Below are 15,184 nucleotides of genomic sequence, written 5' to 3' on the forward strand. Positions count from 1 at the left end.
TACCTTCTCATTCCTATCTTCACCATTGACTTGGGCCATTCGTTTGTTCACGCGCATTCAGCAAGGTTTAACTGACCACGTTGTGTGCTGGGCTCCGCGAGCACATCTTCTCCTGCTACGTGCATGGCTTGCTCCCTTACATCCATCAAGACTTTTTAAAATGTCATTTCGATGCCTTCCTTTCCTAATCATTAAAACCACTTACACATAGCAAGTAACAACATGCCGTATAATCTACATATTCCCTTCATCTCCCCCAGTAGCAGGCAAATCCCGTGACAACGGGTTATTTTTCTCTATCTCACAGGCTACAACTGGTAGCCCAGTCAATATTAAGGAATGAATAAAATGGAAATGGTACTCATGCAGATTCGTCATCTCAAACCAAATGAACTGAAACAGAAAGCCCAAGGCAACATTTTCACTGAAATAAACTCATCATATCCGCAGAACACCTTTGACAAGTGTTTTATACAATGGGACTTCCACAGACAGCTCTGAAAGCAAAGGAAGAGGGAAAGAACACAGAGGCATGTGCATTTGGGGCACTACTATCTTACGAACTTGGGACCCTTTCCATGTCTGTTCCCTTGTTTCCAAAATGAGAATTACAATAGCACCCAGTGTACAGTGGTTTTGAGGAATAAATGAGACAGACCACCTAACGCACTTAGCACTCTGCCAGAACATTCCAGTGCTCAATAAATAGTACTCCCCTTCTTACTAGCAGGTCCCTCGTGTAATGGAGGAAGACAAATAGTTTCTAAAGGCAGAGATCTACTTTCTGGTTCCACAACCACTGTCCATGTGGGAGCCTTGGGCAAATCATTTAATCCCTCTTAAACTTATTTTCCACATCCATAAACCAAGTGGTTGAGTGAAAATCACTTAAAACGTTTTTTTTTGCAAATTAAATACTTAAGATGTTAACATTGACCCATCAAAGAAACCACAGAGGGACACCTAAAATTGAGTTCCTATTCACTATACTCGATTTATAGACATAAAAAGTAACCTTTATTAACAGGCGCATAATTACTTAGAAAACATGGACATGCCTCATTTCAAATATAAATGGAAAGTTGATATATAACAAATGTGAATTAATCATTAATATATAAAACACAGAATACTAAGACTGTTTTTAAAAAGAATTGTTTATTTACTGAACCTGGGGCAGATTAGATACACAACCAATTTTAAATTTACATATTTTAATTCAATTTCAAAGTGTTTTCTCACACACACACACAAAAAATTGGCATGCAACAGTTGTCCTAAGGTAAAACAGTCACCTTAAACTGTTGCCAAGTGTTTTCACCCAAGGTTGAAAAATTGTTTATCCTGAACATGAAAACCTGTAACAAATTTAAATTAATTATATAAAACTCGTTACTTGTAGTTTTACCCTTGCAAAGATCAAAAAAAAATGTACAAGTAACTAATATACATCAGTCACAACATAATCCTGGATCACCCCCACACCAAAGCCAGATACTCCTTTTAATTTTGAACCCATCATCAGAGACCAAGAGAAACTCTCTTTGTTTTATACAAAATAAAATTCACATGTGCCAAAAAAGACCCAAGAAAAACAAAAAAACCCTAGTACTGACAGTGATGGTTCGGTACTCTAATTAATGAGTGGCCAAATACCACTGATCTAAATTAAAATAGTGGCTGTATATCACTGCAATGAAATCAAACGGGCATTAAACCCATCGCCATCAGAAATCCAGATTTTCCCAATTACATGAATGCATGAACCTCCTATGTGCCAAGAGTAGAGAAAGTGGATTGCCAGCACAGAAAGAAAAAGAGTTACTGCCATCAGCTGAAACACCCAGAGTTGGCTTCAATAGACTTCTTACAAGGTCAGGATCAAACCAAAAAATGGTTATTAGCTGCTTGTGTCATCAATTTAAGTAAAGATGAAGTCCTAAGGTTCAAAGTAAAAATTTAGGGGGGAAAATGTTACTGGGTTAAGTCTTATCTTTAAAGCAAAAGCAAGAAAAGTATAAAAGTACCAACCTGGTAGCATACTCTGAAGTCACAGAGCTCTGCCTTCGGTGGGTAGAAAATGTCACGATTCAGACTGTTGTTTCTCATAAGGACTCAACAAAATGAATCTGTAATGACCCGAACTGCCAGATCAGGGGTCCAAAGGTCGCAGTCATTTTAGTAAAGTATTATCCTGAACAAACTGCATTTTATTATGACAACAAAAGAAGAGATAATTAAGGACTATACGCCTACATTTCATTTACAGTGTTCAAGCTCCGGAAGGACCTGTATAATGGAGGCAGAATTCAAATAAGAAATTGTGCCAATCAAATGTCAAATTTTCACTATAACTTTCCTAAAAAGGTGTGTTTTTCCCCATATTCTATTCATCACAAAGAAGCTGTGAATGTACAGTTCAGAAAATAAAAATGTACAAACTCATGACATTATTATGACCAAGATGTTTGGTAAACAGTGAATTATGAGTTTCAGATCATCAGGAAAAGGCTTCTAAACAACCCTCCGGACTTCAAAAAATCTCTTCAGGTAGTAGATCTGTCCCAATGTCATGGCAACTAGAACAAGAGCTTCAAAGAAGGACCAAAGGACCACTCTGCTGTTTGTGTTGTCATTGACTGTTGAAGACAAACAAACAAAATTTAACAACCAAAAAAACAAAAAACAAAAAAACCACATAAGCATCATAAACAGCAATGTTTGCACACCATTCAGAGTCCTCTAAATACTTTTGTCCCCAAGTAACAAGTACTTAAAAGGAAAGAATTTTAGATTTCAATGGGATCTTAAAGATTCACATAGTCAAGCCCACTCTGCTTATAAATGGGGAACAGAAAGGAAAAGTGACTTGCCCAAGGTCACACTTCTAGGGTAAAAACTCAATTCAACATTCTATCTCACTCACACTGAAATGCCCCATTATAATCCTGTTTGCTGAATCAGAAATTGACTTTAAAAAAAACTAAGAGATTATTTCAAGATCAGTTACCCAAAAAGCACTACCTACCAAGTCAAAATGTATTGGTCTAAGTGTCTTTTTCTTTAAACATTTATTCAATGAGTATTTATCGAGCACCTGCTATGTACTTGGCATTTGTTCTTGGTGGGGGAGATTTCTCAGTTTCATGGAACAGTACTGGCAGTTACTATCAAACAAACTTGAATAAATCTCATTCTTTATCCCATTCTTAAGGTAAGGATTTGATCCTTAACCTTAACTTTTTTAAATTACTAGGTAGTTTTCTGATTTTTCTGCAAATGGCCATTATTAGAAAGAATTGCAATTAGCAATACAGTAACATAGTAATCAGCTGAGTAAGTGTCATATGTATACCATATGTGTAAAAAGATTAATTAGAATTGTAACAGCTACTGGATTGATGATCACTCAAAAAGAAGTGAAAACAATTAACATGTTTCCAAAAGGATAACTTCCCAGAGTACAAATTAGCATATGCTCAAGAACGTTAACTAGCACTCTAGAAACCACCAGCACTGAAAATTATATTCCCCCCTTCTTCTCCCGCCCCCGCCTCCTCCAGTTCAAGCCCTTGTTTCTCAGTCTAGTTGTGTAGGACACAGCTCCCTGGCTGAGGCAGTTGGCCACTCACGGCACCCCAGCTCCAGGGAGAGCTGTTGTCCACAATCTTAGCTGTAGAGGGGGCAGCTAGCTCACTGGCTCATGTGGGAATCGAACCAGAGACCTCCGCGTTAGGAGCACGGCACTCCAACCTCCTGAGCCACCGGGCCGGTCCCAGCACTGAAATTTTAGTGCTAGTTCCATGGCATGAAGTTTACTTCTGTTGAAAACGTAACCAATTTGACCTCAGATATAGTGATAGAAAGAGAACTGACTCTGGGTGGTGAACATACCATGTGATGTATAACAGAATTGTACACCTGAAACCTATGTAACTTTACTAACCATTCTCACCCCAATAAACTTTAATTTAAAAAGAAACAAGAAAACCAATTTCTAGCATAACTGTGAATGACAGCATTTTAAGATTGTGCCTGAGAAGGGAATGGCTGAGTAAATACTTCAAACTAAGGAACCATGTAAAAATTACTTCTTTCCCTTCTCTTATAGAAAAAGGCATCTTTAAGCTGAAATTGAACACAATGAAGCATAATAACATAGGAAAGTAGCCACCTAGGAAAGTGTGTGCATATAAGACATTGTCCTCGTGCCATTCACATATTAGCCTGATCTAGTAGCAACATAGTATTATTATAACACTGCAGTTAAAAAGCCTCATGTTCATCTCTGAGGAGTGTTGTAGGAAGATGTACAAAAAACAAATAGTATTGAGAGAACTATTTCATTTGCAAAATTAAACTGAATGCCTAAAACTACTTGTTTGTGAGCATCTCTCTGGTCAAATTCATGGTGAAAGAATAAGGATGGCTGCTCCCACCGACCAGAAGATGGGTACTTTCTCTGGCTGCTGTTTCCAATACCGATACCTATATTCCAATACCTCCTATACCTATAAAGCCATCTGGTCTGAACTAGTGAAATCTGCAAAGCAGTGAAGGCTCTCAGCCCTCAGATTTTGTTCGGTGCTCTTCTCATCCAATAATGGACTGGTCCCCACCTGGGAGCAAGGTAATCCACAAATAGGTTCCTGTCAGGTCCAGGAGAGAAGGGGGAGATCCTAGATGGTGAAGAAATTTAAGAATGGTGGCAAGGAGGAGAAGGAATCATGGTGGAAGAGGCACAAGTGTGTGTATACAAGCCTTGGTCCACCTCATGCCCCACTCCACCCCCAAAAAAGCGAGAATGGGGGCACTTCTCCAATCTGCCATATATACTTGTTATTTTCCCAAGGAGAGAGGAAGCCCATGTTCTAGGTCTTGGAGGCTCCTTTCCCCCAATGGCAAGAAGCACATCTTGAAGAAATTCCCCTGTGCTTCTCTCTTAGAGTCACGCTTCTCTCCCTTCCCGACCCCAACCTCAGAACAAAGATTCATGCCAAGTCACTTTACATTTACAGACAAGAGCTAGCGCCCAGTAAGGTCTACCCCTAAGAACTACTTGGAGGATGGAAGACACTGAACCACAGGCGTGGACCTGAATCTAAAATGAGGTGGTATGTGGTCTGTGTGTCAACATGGTACCTCTTAATCTTATATGCTCAAGCATAATACTTACAGCTCTTTTATGGGCTAAACAGGATTCTGCAACCTAACATGGGATTCCACTCCTCACTGTTTCCACAAATACATTCTCAGTTCCCAGTTTACAAATTTGGGAGCCCAAACTGGTCTCCACTTGGTGACTGGCTATGTTCATGTTTCTGTGCATTCTATTTTAACTAGGCTAAAACCTTCCGTTTTATGCGGCGGCTGGAGGGCTCAGATGATTAGAGCGCGAGCTCTTAACAACAGGATTGCCAGTTCGATTCCCACATGGGCCAGTGAGCTGCGCCCTCCACAACTACTGTGTTTCCCCGAAAATAAGATCTAACCAGAAAATAAGCCCTAGCATGATTTTTCAGGATGTCATCCCCTGAACATAAGCCCTAATACATTGTTTAGAGCAAAGATTAATATAAGACCCAGTCTTATTTTCGGGGAAACATGGTAAATTGAAGACAATGAGCTGCTGCTGAGGTTCTGGAGGGGCAGCCAGATGGCTCAGTTGGTTTGAGCACGAGCTCTCAACAACAAGGCTGCCGGTTCAATTCCCACATAGGATTGTAGGCTGTGCCCCCTGCAACTAAGATTGAAAACGGTGATTGGACTTGGAGCTGAGCTGCGCCCTCCACAACTAGATTGAAGGACAACGACTTGGAGCTGATGGGCCCTGGAGAAACACACCGTCCCCCGATATTGCCCAATTAAAAAAAAAAAAGCTTTTTTAAAATCTTCCATTCTAAGGAAAAAAAGCTACATCTCAGCATATGTTACTAATCATATTGGCACAAAAGTTTTAAATGTGTTAAAACCCAATGCAATACCCATTTTACAATGTTTTTCCTTTCCGAATTAAGAAATTAGCTTATTCTTTAGCTGACTATACTTTTGAAAAACTCTTAAAACCTTGTGCTGAACCTTAATAGCACTTATTGGTTTAGAACACGAGTCCCAATAATAAACTAGTGTAGGACAGAGCTCTACAAACATGTGTCCTTAAAAATATTTTTGCACAGGTGCTTTTTTAAGCCAATGATTTAGTATGCTTCTGCCTGCGCAACTTCCCAATGAGGAGAGAGGAAGCGAGCTGGGGGGCACCACACACAAGGCCACAGGGCCAGCCGGCTCGTTAACTTACTCGCTCTGTGTATTCTCTCACGAACTTCCATGTATTCCTGCTCGTGTTTTACAGCTGTCATCGCCACTGCTAGCTCATTAATCATTTCTTCCAGCTTGTTCTGGTGAGCTACAGAAGGGTTTGAAAACACAGTGGCACATATTTGGTAATCTCTTCTTGAAAAATACTTATCAGGTAGTAAAAATATTGTTCAAAAAAGGCATACAAAAGCAGCTATGTTTAGAAATGGCATAGAAATCATTTTGAACAACTGATGACAATTTAATTCTCAAAGCACGTTTTTAAGTCCATTCACAGCAGAGAAACGTCTTTCAGGATAGAAAACATACTGTACAATTTTTACTAACTGAAGGAAAATAATTATCCCTAAGAAATTTCTTTTAATGAACTGTTACTAAGTGAAATTTACTATACTGACTGCTAATCAGAGAGAGAGAAAAAAAAACTGAGGGGAAAAAATAAAGTGCAAAATATCAAACTAACAAAATCTCCAATAACACCCTAACAATAATCTACAAACAACAATATTTAAACTAAAATCAAAACCTACTCTTAAGGTGAAGACAAGCTCTCAGCTGCACAAGGTTTCAAACCAGTATTCTCCTTGGCCAAAAACGAACACAAAGTGAACAGTTTTGAAAAGTCAGTGTACGCTTCTGGGTAGTGCTTTATTGTGACAATGAAGAAACAGGGAGGAAAAAATATACCACAAGGGAAGATTCCCACTGGAGGAGTTGTTTTATCACTGTCCAGGATTGGGCCTCATCTAGAAGTCCGAATTGCCACAGATAATCCTCAATTTCTGGTGAGAGGCCAAGGGTCCCTACCATTTTAAGGTATTTGGGCTGGAATCTCAAACCCTTCCTCACGAGCTTCCCTTTGGAAGGACCATGTACTACTACATGGAACCTTTAAATCGGGGTTTCCAGAGGCACACTGTTAACGCTTTGGACCAGATAATTCTTTTGTTGTGGGGAGCTATCCAATGCCTTGTAAGATCATCCACCAAGCCATGAGAATCAAAATGTCTCCTGATACTGCCAAATGCTCCTGATATTGCCAAATCATCCTGAGGGGAACCACTGCTTTAGAAGAAGGCTTGATTTGATAGCTGCCATTCAATGACATTAACAAGCAAAAGCAAGAATTTTAGGTATTGTGTTAAATGATTATTTAAGAATAGTTCAATATTCACATTCATCAGCCAACATTTTCTAACTACTTAGAAAGGACTAATCTCCAGAAAATGAACAAACAGAAAGCCCTTCAAAACTCCCAATTCTCCTTGAAAATTAGCCAAGTCCTACACTGTAAATGACCCTGAAAAACAGCACAGGAATTACTAAGTAGTATGATTCTCTAAATTCTATAGATTTCAAAACCTAGCAAACACTTCATCTTCTTTACCATGCAAGTGCTCTACTAACTGCTCAGTATCTAAGACAAATATTATCATGTTAATGCCATGAAGTGTATTGAGCAGCTCCTTTCCAAAAATCCTAACACTCTATGTCCTGTGACAACACCCTCATCCCCAGCCCCACCGCCAAAAAATCCAAATGTGCTGGCTCCTGGTAAGCAATTTATCCAGAAGAGTCAATTCAGAGTTCAATGCTGATCAATAAAATGTAATCTAACTATAACATATGGCTGAAAGAACTTTTGTCACCATATCTAGACATGGCTCCTAGAAATGCATTTCATATACAACCAAGTTTCAAGTTAGAAAACTTTAATATGGTTAAAACAAGCCTACAACATACTTCCTACAAAGTCAACAGCACCATTTGCTATTAGCTATGTACTTTTAGTTGTCCAGTTATGGTTGACTCTTTCCACGCTTCAGCATTCATTAAAACTATATGTATATAGTACAATAGTACTATTAAAAAAATCAATGGCTGTGTTCCTAGTTCTATTAATTTAAAATGACCTGACCTGTACCTCCTGTCAACTAAATAAAAACCACCAAAAATAATCACTCTAAAACTCTAATTAGTTGTAGGGTTGTTTTTGCTTAAGACAAAAAACACTCTCATGCTAACAAACTGAGGTTAGAAGGAAAGCAAAAATTAGATAACAGCAAACAAAAATATGCAAAAAGACAGGATGCCATCAAAAATCAATCCACATACCATCCCAGGTATCTCCACCACCTAAAGAAAAGTTTAAGATACAAACACACACAAAAATAAAACAACAAAAAGTTTAGCTACACTAGTCATGTATACAAATGAGCAAATAAAGATGTGTATACCAGGATTTGCAAATTAGCAGAGGAAACCACCTAAGACACATGTAATCCACATGCTTACAAGAGCACAAAGTGACTAAGCTGCCAGGAGGGGCAACTGCAAAGAACTAAAATATAAACATGAACTTCCAGAAACTTCTTTTTGTTAATTAGGTGATTTGGATAAATCAAAAGTATGTTTCACGAGAGGGTTTTGATTTCAAAGACAGTGAATGAACCGAGAATAAGAAATCACAAATAAATACTCAATTCAGATGGTAAAGATGTACGGAATTAACTCTTGGAATGTGATATACATCTTCCGAATGTTCATCTCACCTTCTGTTTCCATGTCTTGTCCTTTAGGCGCCTCGCCAATATCAATGGTGAACATCACTATCTTTGGAGTCATGGTGGACATCCTATTGCTAAAACAAAACTTGTACGTTCCATCCATGTGAGCAGCAAATGTGTATTTCCCACTGGACTCCCGGTCTCCTTTATAAATTCCTTTATTATCAGGCCCTGTAATCTGGAGACAGGAGGGAAATGCATGAGATATCACGAAAGACTTCAAATCGTAGGTTTCGTAAGTGATGTCTACTGGCAGGCAGTAGGATATTTGCTACGAAAGTGTAATTTTCAGGGAGCTCCACAGCAGTTGGTAACAGTAACCTGTCTGGGCTCCCACTTAGGAGACCAGGCTCTCCCAACACCTTTTAACTCTGACTACAGAGCTCCTCTCATTTGTTCAACTCAAATGTAAATTCCTCCGAAACAGAAACCACACCTTACCCATTGTCTCCAAGTGTCCTAACACCTCCAACAAACACGCAAACAATGTACCACTAACATTAAAATAAAAAAAACCTCTTTAAAACTAAGAATTTTGAGCAAGGTGCGTTTCTAGGTTTTCCTGATGACTGCCAACCTGGGAAGGAATCCACTTCATCCGAGAAGCCTGAAAGCTTAAGGAAAAGAACTAGACTGGAAATTAGGAGACTGGGTTTTCATTGCAATCTGCTCCAGATCGGCTGTTGGGTTCTGTTCAAGTCAGTTCCTCTTATAAAGCCCTGGACACTGGAATAGCTGATCGCTAAGGTCTGAGCTACTGCGAACAGCCACTCCATTACCCACTTACTTCTGAACTTCACATGGATTGTGTAATTCGTGCCCAACTCTGCTAACGTGCACTATCAACTAGAGAGTCCTTAAACCCAATTAATCATGCCAACCGATGAATTTAAATATTCATCATATCTGGTTTCCAAAAAAAAAAAAAAGAAAAGGTTCGAGGTGACTCATTCCTTTGGTTTAAAAAAAGACAAAGGATGAAATGTAGGGACTGCTGGTTTCTTAAAATAATTTCTCGTTTTCCCCACTGCGGTCATGACTCCTAAAAGGCACCTCTCCCTTCGTCAGAGGTGGCTAAACGACGTATCCGGAGGGTGTGCGTAAAAAACTAAAACACTCTGGCCGTTTCTAGGAAGAGGAAAGGAGCACACAACGCGAACGTCCGCCCTGCACTCCTCCGGGACTTTGGCTGCACTCTGCCTGCCACGTTCCAAGGCTGGTCCGTTACGTGAGCGAAGGAGCCGCGGCCCCGCGAGTCCTGCCGCCGGCGGCCGCACCGGGATGCGCCGTCCCCGCCCGGGGCGCACACGCGGCGCTCGGTCGAGAAGCTCGGCGAGAGGTCGCGGGGGGCCCCCACGCTGACCACCCCACGCCGCTCAGCAGCCGCTCCGGACCCCGGGGGGAGCCCGGGGCCGGGGAGCACGGCCGCGAGGGTCGCCGCGGCGGGGCCAGGCGGCAGCCGGGGTCCCTCCCGGGGCTCGGACGGCAGCCTCCCCGCCCCGCGCCCGCCTCGGCCCCCCGCGGGCCCCGGGCGCCGCCCACCCCCGAGCGAACGCGCCACCCCGCCTCGGCCGCGGGCAGCGCGCCCGCACCTCCACGTCGATGTCCAGGAAGCCTCCCTCCGCCACCTCGAAGATGAGGCCCATCTTGGTGCCCGAGGTGACCCGCTCGAAGAAGCACTCCTCGGCGTGCGCGTCGATGCTGACGAAGTAGCCCGAGGCCGTGGCCAGGAGGGCGGCCAGGAGCACCAGCAGCTCCGCGAGCGTCACCATGGTGGGGCTGCAGCCGAAGCCAGGACCGGGACTGCGGCCTCCAGAGCCGCCGCCGCCGTCGCCACCACCGCTACCGCCTCAGCCGCCGCCAACTCAGCTCCGCCCGTTCCGGCTGCGCCACCCGCGGGGGCTGATGCGTGCGCCCGGGATTGGCGGGCGCTGGCAGCTGCCACGTCACGGGCGCACGGCGGCCGCCGAGGGACAGGGCGGCTCCGCGCCGCCGGGGCCTGGACGGTGGCTGCGAGGGACCAGAAAACGTCGTCCCCACCTGCCTCCCCTTTCGCGCGCAGCCGAAAGTTCACAGGAAGCGGCAGGATCGGGCAGCCTCCCCTGGCCGACTGCGGTCCCCTCCTAGATTGTTCAGAAACGTGGCGAGGGGGTCGGAGGCGACCACACGAGTGGGCGGACGGGGACGTGCGGCTGGAGCCCAGGGGCTCGGGGGGAAGAAGGGAGGCGCGGGCGCGCGGAGTGGGAGGGCACACGAGGGAACCCACTGACATGTTGAAGTGTTTACGCCTTCACCTCAATGAAGGCTACACGCGTGTTTGCATGGTTTTGTAACCAAGAAGATGTATATTTAAGTCTAATGCACTTTATTTTACTGTTAAAAAAAAATCCTTGTCCAAATCCTTCCAAACTTAGAATGCTCTCAAGTCCCCCCAAATCTCGCTGCCACGCCGTTTCCCCTTAGCCCTTGCCAGCTGCTAGCACAATTTACCCCCTGCCCTTTGCCTCCTGACATTCTCCTCCTCGTTCCTCAAAAACCAATTCAAATGTCGCCGTCTCGTCTCTGAAATGCGCCCGAACATCCCTCCTGCCCAACCCTGGCCCCCTGCGCGTGCCGACAGCGCAGCCCTGTGCCCCCTGAGGCACAGTCCCTCGTGCACCGGGCGGCGTCACCCCGAGGCACCGGCGGGGGGGGGGGGGTGCAGGCCGTGCTCTCGGGCCCTCCCCGGGCCACAGGAGCCCTCCCTCGTGACATCTTAGCTGAGTTCAGTGAGCTGGCCGGGGGATGAGGACACCCACTTGTTACTCTAGTTTGCACGGAGCTGTGTGGCCTTAATTATGTTACATCCCCTCTTATCTGGACAAAGGGGGTGAACACCATATGCTGTCCTTATCTGCTACAGTCAGGAGGATCAGATGACTCATGCTTGGAAATGTGCTGCGCTAGGTTCTTAGGGACGTCCTCAGGCAATAGGGGGCAGTAGTGGCCCAATATCCGTTTCCTACTCCAGGTGTCAAGAAACAGGTGCAGCTGCAGTGAGGGAAGCTTCCCGGTTATTGAACCCACAAGTTCTAGTAATGATCCCCTGATTCTCCACCTTCCAGGCTGTGGCAATGGCCCTGCTTCGCCTGTGGGATAACCTGGGAGCCATCATTGGAGGGAGGGTCAGCCTAGGGCCTGCTCTACCGCTCTACCTGCCTCGCCATCCTATTTATATGCCTCTGTTTCCTCGTGCTAACGCTCTTTCTGCTTAAAATACCTACAGAGGTATCCTATTAAACTGATGGACGGGACTTTTGGACTTACCAAGCAACCCAACTCTGTAGAAAATTGCCAAGAACAATTCTGTTTTTAATCTAGAAATTAAATGTTCTTTTTTATTTTTGAACTAATTAAATAATATTCTAACTCCACAGATCAGGGATTTAAAATGCTGACAATGAATTGTCTATTGTGAGGGTTGTATTTTATAAATCAGGGGACCCAAATTCAAATGCCTTCAGCAATTGGGAAGTTTATGTGAATGAGAGACGACACCAGCTTAAGGCAATAGGGAGTGGGGAGGACTGTGGAAAACTGTATCAGATGCTGTACCTAAATACGTTTTTTGTTTTTTTTAAGATTTTATTGGGGACGGGAAACAGGACTTTATTGGGGAACAGTGTGCACTTCCAGGACATTTTCCAAGTCAAATTGTTGTTCCCTGTACCCCAGTTGTAGGGGGCACAGCCCACCATCACCTGTGGAAGTCAACGAGTCGAACCAGCAACCTGTGGTTGAGAGCCCACAGGCCCATGTGTGAATCAAACCGCAGCCTTCGGAGTTAGGAGCACGAAGCTCCAACCGCCTGAGCCACCGGGCCGGCCCCTGTACCTAAATATGTTTGGCTCCAATTTTTGGAAACACTGTGGTGGCCAAGCCAGAGATGCAGCCAGAAGTCATCTGTAAATTTATTTTTTATGCTATAAAAGTAATTGTACTGTCTAATAATTGGAAAAGAGACAGAGTAACTCTAATCACTGTACTATAAAATAATCAGTATCACCACTCGGTATAGTTCCTTCTTTGTACAGGTTTTTCTTTTTAACATCGTTGTTATAATTACTCATCAGGTGTCTTTTCAACATATTTCAGGAAGACAAATTAATTCAAAGAACCACATGCTCTTGAGACTTGCCAGGTCACCCATAGTAAGTGTGCGCTTCTACAGTCCTCAGCACAGATTGGCATGAGCTACTGTGCCATGCTGTGCATGAATATTCTGACACAACAAACAGTTGGCACATAGTGGATACTCAAAAAATATATGATGGGAGTTGTGGTCAAGATGGCAGAGTAGGTTTTTTGATGAGCAGAAGTTTTTAATTTGTGTGAAATTGCTCTTATGTTAAAATAAAATTTATGATAAAAAACATATTTGATGAATGATGAACGAAGCTCTCAAATGCATCCACCCTCCTTCCTTCCCTCCCTTCTTTATTGGGGTATAATTCACATACCATAAAATTCACCCTTTTAAACTATTCAGTGGTTTTTAGCACATTCACAAAATTGTTCAGCCATCAACAATAATTCCAAAACATTTCATCATCCCCAAAAGACACACTGCAGACACTTTAGCATTCATTCCCCATCCCTCCTGCTCCTTGCAACCATTAATCTACTTTCTGCCTCAGTGGATTTAGACTGGGATCCTACAATATGTGACCTTCTATGACCAGCTTCGCTTACTGAGCATAATGTTTTCAGGGTTCATCCACATTGTAGTATGTATCGGTATTTCATTCCTTTTGATGGCTGAATAATATTCCATTGTGTGTATGGATAGGCCACATTTTGTTTATCCATTCACCCTTTGACAGACACTTGGTTTTTTCCACTTTTTGGCTATTATGGAGAACGCTGCTATAAACATACATGCACATATTTTTGTATGGACGTGTTTTCAGTGCTCTTGGGTATATACCAAGAGTGGACAAAATAATTTATTTCTGCTTGGAATCAGCAGCTTGTTGTGCCAGGGACTAGACAACCAGATTAGAAATTGATGAGGTGTTTGTATCAGTTGCACCAGTTCATTCTCAAATGCTGGCAAGTTTTGAAGACAAAAACAAAAGGCTGTTTCTACACAAAGGCTAGATCAGCTTTCTGCCGTCTAGGTTTTAACGCTCCCCTTCCCTTCTGGTCCCACAAAAGTCTTTTTTAAAATTCGGGAAAATTAAAGGAGACTGGAGGATTTTCTTTCATCATTGTTTTTTTTCTTTCGTTTTCAGATTTAAAGTGTCGTTTATTGAGAACAACATTAATATATAAAAATAATCAGAATTCAAGACGGATTTAACCACAATATCACCACCTTACCCAATCAGCCATTCTAGCCCTCTGTGCATTTGATCCCAGCCCTCTCTGCTCTCCTCTGCATCACAGGCCCCCTTGTACTCTGCTTCCGGGTAGGTTCAGCTAATTGCAGGTACTGACAGGAGATTGGAAAGTAGAGAAAGGGAGAAGCGAGGGCCTCTGTCTCCCTCTCTGCTTTGGGAAGCATGTCTGCTACGGGCTGAATCTTGCTGAATCTTCAGGACTCCAGCTCGTCTGAAGTTCCAGCTTCCGCTGGGTGGTCTGACTTCTGGGCTCTGGTAACCCCACTTCCTCTCTTAGCGCCTCCAGTCCTAAGTGAGTTGGGGTCTTTCTGCTGTTGTTCATTTGTGGGTTTGGCTCATCATCCCTGGTTTGTCTCCTTAGCTCTATCGTCACCTGTTGTGATGGTTTCAGAATATATCCACAAATGTTTTGACCCACCTCGCTTCCAAAGGTGGAGCCCAGTTTCTCTCCCCTGCACTGGGAGGAAGACCTAGTGACTCACTTCTCTATCCAACAATGTGGCAAAATGTGACGGTGTGTGACCTCTGAAGCTAGGTAATAAAAGGCATTGTTGCTCCTACCTTGTCTTCTTGAATCACTTCCTCTGGGAGAGGCCGGCTGTCATGTCGTGAGGACACTCAAGCAGCTCTGGAAAAGGCCCACATGGAGAGGGACTGAGGCCTCCCACTAACAGCCGGGTGACAGGCATCTTGGAAGTGGCGCCTCCAGCCCCAGTGAAGCCTTCAGATGGCTGCAGCTCTTGACCTCAAGCTAGTGAGAGACCTTGTATCAGAACTGCTCAGCCAAGCTGCCCCACAATTCCAGACCTGCAGAAACTATGACAGATGATGATTATTGTTCTTTCAAGCCACTAAGTTTTTGGGTTACTTTTTACACAGCAATAGGTAACTAAAAACCAATTTCCTACATGGAAACGT

General features: G+C 43.5%; 1 protein-coding gene across 2 annotated transcripts; it reads right to left on the reverse strand.

Moving 5' to 3' along the window:
• Positions 1–976: 976 nt before the first annotated feature.
• TMED2 (transmembrane p24 trafficking protein 2) lies at positions 977–10,885 on the reverse strand. 2 transcript variants are annotated; one of them, XR_013992461.1, is made up of 5 exons: positions 10,478–10,780; positions 8,871–9,063; positions 6,299–6,406; positions 2,032–2,639; positions 1,147–1,939 (listed from the first exon to the last, which is right to left on the reverse strand). XR_013992461.1 is itself a non-coding variant. In XM_081036711.1 (4 exons), the coding sequence occupies exons 1-4, from the start codon at positions 10,655–10,657 to the stop codon at positions 2,515–2,517; spliced, it is 606 nt and encodes a 201-aa protein (XP_080892837.1). In that variant the 5' UTR covers positions 10,658–10,885; the 3' UTR covers positions 977–2,514. The 2 variants fall into 2 exon arrangements, 1 of the variants encoding a protein (XP_080892837.1); XM_081036711.1 differs by having other exon boundaries at positions 977–2,639; positions 10,478–10,885.
• Between the last annotated feature and the right edge of the window lie 4,299 nt (positions 10,886–15,184).

The sequence above is a fragment of the Rhinolophus hipposideros genome, assembly GCF_964194185.1.
Source record: "Rhinolophus hipposideros genome assembly, chromosome: 24".
Lineage (NCBI taxonomy): Eukaryota > Metazoa > Chordata > Mammalia > Chiroptera > Rhinolophidae > Rhinolophus > Rhinolophus hipposideros.